The 6,000-nt window shown below is 44.4% G+C and overlaps 1 protein-coding gene across 1 annotated transcript in view; it reads right to left on the minus strand.

The window, feature by feature from the left end:
• SLC27A6 (solute carrier family 27 member 6) overlaps nucleotides 1-5,604 on the minus strand; it is an 88,207-nt gene extending 82,603 nt beyond the window's left edge. Inside the window, exons 1-2 of the mRNA XM_004696590.2 lie at nucleotides 5,514-5,604; nucleotides 4,948-5,480 (exon numbers count right to left, since the gene is read on the minus strand). Of these exons, the coding sequence (XP_004696647.1) occupies nucleotides 4,948-5,428 (481 nt within the window). The 5' untranslated portion in view covers nucleotides 5,429-5,480; nucleotides 5,514-5,604. The remainder of the gene's footprint in view (nucleotides 1-4,947; nucleotides 5,481-5,513) is intronic.
• Nucleotides 5,605-6,000: the final 396 nt, after the last annotated feature.

Genomic DNA, 6,000 nt, shown 5'->3' on the forward strand with positions numbered 1-6,000 from the left:
TTTAAAAAAAATAAGGCTAATATCCACCTCCCGTAGCCGTGGTGAAGGTCACATCAGATGACGTGTCTTCAACACTTTGTCATCTATAAGATGCTTTAAAAATGGAAGGGTGTGCTGTTGTCAGGAAGAAATTGATGGTAGTGATGACTGAGCAGGTCAGACCACAGAGAGATAATGATACACAACTTCAAAAGTAACACACAGGCATCCCATCACTGCGGGAGTTGTTCCAGTGACCAGGCAGGTACAAACAGGTAAAGGGTCTTGGAAGCAGATACTACTGGTAGCAGCATACTTGTAGGATCGGGGCAGGCAGATGGGAAAAAGACTGCTTGATCTTAAACTATCAAATTTTCTGTAAACACTGAAGTTTGTAAGGCCACTTGACACATCTTTTAAACCAAACTGCCTACACATAAGACTTCCTTGTAAATATTTTTGAGACTTCGATTTATAAGGGAAGGAAATACTAATTTTATAAAAACGTTAAGGTGTTCTATCTGTATATGAAAACTTTAATGACTTACTTTTTGTCTACTATTTGATATAACCTGAAAGTAAATCTGCCCCTACCCCCACCCATTGATGGCATCAAAAGGTATCAGATATGTAGTCTGAGTATGCAGGCCTACCTCACAGATATTGTGGGTGTGGGCTCCATTTTAGACCACTACAACAAAGCAAATATTTCAATAAAGCAAGTCACATGAATTTGGGGATTTCCCATTGCATAGAGAAGTTATGTTTATTCTGTAGATTAAGTGTGAGACAGCGTTGTGAAGATGTTCAGAATGTGAAAATTAATGAAATATGACACAGAGACAGGAATTGAGCACATGCTGTTGGAAAAATGGCACTGACCTTGCATTTTTAACAAAGTTTCAGTTGTTAAAATATGCAAGCTCTGTGAAGGTCAATAAAGCAGAGTACAATAAAATGCAGTATGTCTGCCTAGCACTGCAGAACACATACTAGAGACTAGGGTTTGAGTCCTTGCCCTGCAACCTACTAATTGTGTTACCTCGGGTAAGTTACTTCATTGCTTTCTCCTTCACTTTAAAAATATATATATTTTGTTAACCTCCCCATCAGAATCCCTCCAAGTGCCTCATCAGCCTTTGAGTAAATGGCCACTGTTTATATTATATTCCTAAAGACAAAACAAGAGTAGCATTCAGTCAGGTGGCTTAGCTGATACTGATCCGTACCCCTGAAAGCAGAATTAGCAGACATATCTGGCCTGGCTATAAAACCTGTTTGAAACTGATTTCTATCATTTCTGAAAAATATAATTTTGCTCTAGCATCCTAAAGTGTGCCATGTCCTCTTTTCAACAAACAACTTCCTAATCTTTCTTATATGTCATACTAAATTAACTTTGAGCAACAAAATCCAAATGAAATTCCCTATTAATAGCCCCAGGATAATTACTCTATAACAATAATAGCAATTATTTCAATTCCCCAAGGATCTAGTTAGTACATACCAGCCACTAGACCAGCCACTTTTTAAAAGCTATCGCATTTAATCTTTAGAATTAGTCGATGAAATATTTGATATTGTCAACATTTTATAAATGAAATGGCTGACGATTTTGCTTTTATCAGACCTGACTAGGAAGTAGTAGATTGCAAATGAAATCCTGGTCTGGCTGCTTTAACTCTCTGGAAACCATTTGACTCTTCTTTCCACCTCAGTGCATTCTCTCTGGGGAGCTCATGATTTAATAATACCCAAATAGAGTGAGAGTTTAAAACACCGAAAAAGTAATCTGGGAGGTTGGCCATATCTCACCAAAAGCAAAAAAATCTACTAACTGGTCAAAATATAATTATTCCATCTTTGTAAAGCATATGTGATTAGTGTAAGCGCATAGTGAAAAGAGAGATCAGAAAGACAGCGTTTGATTTCTCCAGTAACCTATTTACCGCGCAACTGGGATAAAAAGTTTTGACTTAAAAATCCAGCATCCCAAAGTGGCCCTTTGAGCAAATACAAGCAGTTGGAGTGAAAAACGTAAACAAAAATCCAGCATCCCAAAGTGGCCCTTTGAGCAAACGCAAAGAGTTGGAGTGAAAAACGTAAACAAGGGAACAATGCAATTAGTATTTGGCAGGCAAAGTAAGATCTGGCTGAAGTAAAACTGCAAAAGTAATTGGTTCTAATTAAGCAACAATTCCGTCAACAGCAAAACTGAGTGCTCTGTTTTGGGAGGTCACCATCTCCACACGCTCTGAGAAGAACCTCTCAGGAAACTGGTGATGGGACGCTTCACCAGTTGGCTTAAACATTGTGACCACAGTAATATTTTCAAGGACAGCCATAGCTCTTTTCATTTGCTCTTTAAAGGGAATTTGTTGCTGAATCAACTTTTGAGCATCATTTGGGTTTACAATTGTTCCAGCAGGTCAGCAATCGATATTAGATAGAGCAAGCATGTATGCAAACCATAACCAAATGTCCCTGTGGGTTTCCAAGATTATATAACTCTATGGGAGCAGAGAGCTTTATCTTTTTTCTGATGATTTTGAACTGCTGACCTTGCGGTTAGCAGCCCAACGCATAACCACTACACCACTAGGGCTCTTCCATCCTGTAAGAAGTGAGAAAAAAGGTCCAAGTATCTCTGAACATGAACAGTGACACTGTTTCCTGATGCATTCACATTTCGCTTTGCTCTAACACAAGGGTTCACTAAGCTATAAAGACTGTTTGACTCATTTTGCTCTGCTCCTTGTTACCATGCACTGCCACTTTGCCACATCCATCAGCCTCTTTCCACAGAGAGAGGCTGCCATTCAGCCTTGGAACATACAACTGCTGAGTGAGAGACTGAACAGAAAGTACACACTGGGGGCTTCTGGCTCCTCCATTCCTGTATCTTAAAAAATGACCAAATCAGGGCTGGAAAGAGTGAAAGCTTTGAACAAGGAGTCCTTGTTCTCTATCTTCCCTAACTCATGTTTATGTACATAGTATTTGATGTTATCTAGAATGGCCTATATTTTAGAGATCATTGATTTACAAAAGTGATCATTTTTCCATATTCTTGTTCTGTACATTGAAAACCTCTATGTTAGCTAAGTATCTATTGAGACGCCACACTAGGAATGCTCAGAAGATGCCTGGATACTAACTGAAAGGTTGGCCATCAAACCCATCAGCTGTTTCTTTAGAGAAAGTCTGTCTCTGTGAAGACTGATAATCTTAGAAACCTTGTTGGGCAGGTCTTACTCTGTCCTACTAGGTTGCTAAGAGTTGGAAATGACCAAAACTCAAAACGAAAACAAACAAACAAACCCCAAGCACTGCCATTGAGTCAACTAACTACCAGCTATCCATCATAGGATTTTCCAACATTTAAAAGGCCAACCTTATTGGTTAGCAGCAGTTCAACACTTACTGCCCAGCACCTCCAGGACTCCTGTATCTATTGCACCAAATACTTCAAATTTGCACCTGGGCACCTGCCTTGTCCGTATAACAAGAAGAATACACCAAAACCACTTGGATTTCACCAATACATTTTCACAATTCCATTCCATTTTTAAGTAACTTATTTCCCTAAGTTCTTTTTAAAATGTTAAGCCAAAGATTTTTCATCATAATGGATATAAATATGTGAATTCAAAGCCATCCTCACTCCATGGAGAGGTAGGGCAAAATAAAGGGTTATACATACAGACAGAAAACTGCAGAAACAAGGGAGAAAGAAGAGAGAGAATGTCTAAGAGTCCTCCCACAGGCTCAGGAATGGGAGCCCAATCTTGGTAGGCAAATCTTAGTTTGCAGGTCTTTTGAAGTAAGAGCAGATATAAAGCTAGGAATTCGCGCATTTCAGATAAACTGTGTTTGTTCTGCAAATGAGGTCAACTTTCTTACTAATAAAGCCATGTAGCCATTCCACAAAGACATCAAGATAACTTGTCTTAGAGACACCCCCCCCACACACACACACACCTTGTTAAATCATCTTCAATATGGGTTGTGCAATCACGTTCTGTTCTACCGCACCCTCCCCACTCTCACCCTCAGGATCCGCTTCTGAAATCCCTTTCTGTCCCCATAGCCCCCCACCCCCATCCCTGCATCCCCTCTAACACCTTGTAGCAGTCATTATCATCATACGGCTACTCCTCCTGTGTTTCACAGGAAACAGAATTCAACAGAAAACAATGAAAAGCAAATCTGCACTAAGGGGGTAAGGATAAGATCATACTAGTGTAAAGACAAAAATAAAAACAATGCATGAGAGGAAGAACACGCCCCCTCTCCCAAATCAACATTCAAAAGGGAAGAAACTTGTCATGGAACAACTAAGAGATACTTGCACCCAGAACAATTTCAGATAGTTTCTTAAGAAGGTTAACTGGCCAAGTACCAGTGTTTGATCCAGCATAAGCAAGATTGCAATGGTCTTGGCCTTATAGCAAGGATGCTCAAGATTCTTGGCGCTTGATTGGAGGATATGCCAGCAGCTTGGTCTGACTAGATACTCTCTCTGCAGATGGGGTTTTGGCTCCCATAATTTCCCTTGATATGATTGAACGATTGAACTACCCAATTGTATGATATATAAATTATGTGCCAATAAAATTGTTGGGGGGAAGAAACCAACCAGTAAAAGAAAAAAATATATAACTTTTCTACTCATCAAATATTTCATCATAATTGATAAACATTTAGAGCTTACCAAGTTATTCTTGAGTTCAGTGAAGGTACTGGTTAGAAAAAGCCCTTTCCCATGAGTAGGAAGCGGATAATTTATGAATGTATCCTGAAACCATCTCGGTATTTATTCATCTAAAAGCAGGAATGAACTCTTCACACCATTCTCTATCCTCAACAGGCACACTTCCTCCCCCACCCAGAGCCTCCACGGAGAAGTGTTCTAATGAACACGGAGGGCGGCAGAAAGGCGCACACTCAACACACCCCAGACCGTACCTGCGCCCACCACGAGGGCCTTGGGCCCGCAGCTGCTCAGGCAGTGCAGGAGCGATTTGGAGCGGATGTTGGAGTTGAGGAAGGCCACTACGAAGCCCAGCTTGGCCAGGCCGAACCACACATGGACAAAGTCGGGTTCATTGCTCATCAGCAGGGCCACCGTGTCCCCCTTTTTCAGCGTGGAATGGGTCAAGAAGACATTGGCCACTCGGCTGCTCCTTCGGTCCACATCCCGATAGGTGTGGATGTCTCCCTCGTAGATGATGAAGGGTTTGTGGGGCTGCGCTTTGGCGTGGCTCAAGAACTTATCAAGCACAGTAACCAGCTCCCCTCTTCTTCTGAAGATCTCCAACCGAATTCCGTAGCCTGTCACCTTCAGCAGGTAGCAGACGTCCTGCCAGAAGTAGGGGAACAGGAATTTCTGCACCAAGTGCAGGAAGACCAGCGTGGCCCCCAGTCCTGTTAGCCACGACAGAAGCATGGGTGCAGCGCCACCAGGCACCTCTCACCCCACGTGGAGCAGCGACCTCCTCCTCCGAGGGCAGCTCTCGGGACCGCAGGTCCTCACTGCGCTGGGCGGGCACCTGCAGGGAGCGGGAGCCTGCGGAAGAGAAGCGCACTTTGGCCCCGAGAAGGATGCGCCAGGGGCGTGGGAGAATGCGCCTCGGGACACCCGGCCACCGGGCGGCTGGAGACGGCGAGCGAGCGCGGGGCTCCTGCGCGCAACCCACGCAGCCCCGCCGACGCCGCGGCACGTACCCGCGGAGAGGCTTCCTGGAGCTCGGACGGCTGCGGCGGTGCCCGGTCCTGGTGCCGGCGAGCTGCCCGGTGTGCCAGCCCGGTCTCCGGTCGCCCGCCCCTGCCTGCCTCCCTCCTTCCCTCCGAGAAGCACGTTCAGCAGCTGCCGGGCTCCCTCGGGAGAGCCGTGCCAGAAGCTGCCACGTGGAGGCTGAAAGGCAGCCGGAGCCGCTGAGAAGAGAAAGGCAACCGCTTCGGGATGGGCCATCCCGAGGCGCGCAGGGCCCCCGGGCCACGCCTCCGCCCAGGGTGCCC

This window comes from Echinops telfairi, unplaced genomic scaffold (genome assembly GCF_000313985.2).
Source record: "Echinops telfairi isolate 266 unplaced genomic scaffold, ASM31398v2 ScPeMD7_7469;HRSCAF=8507_1, whole genome shotgun sequence".
Lineage (NCBI taxonomy): Eukaryota > Metazoa > Chordata > Mammalia > Afrosoricida > Tenrecidae > Echinops > Echinops telfairi.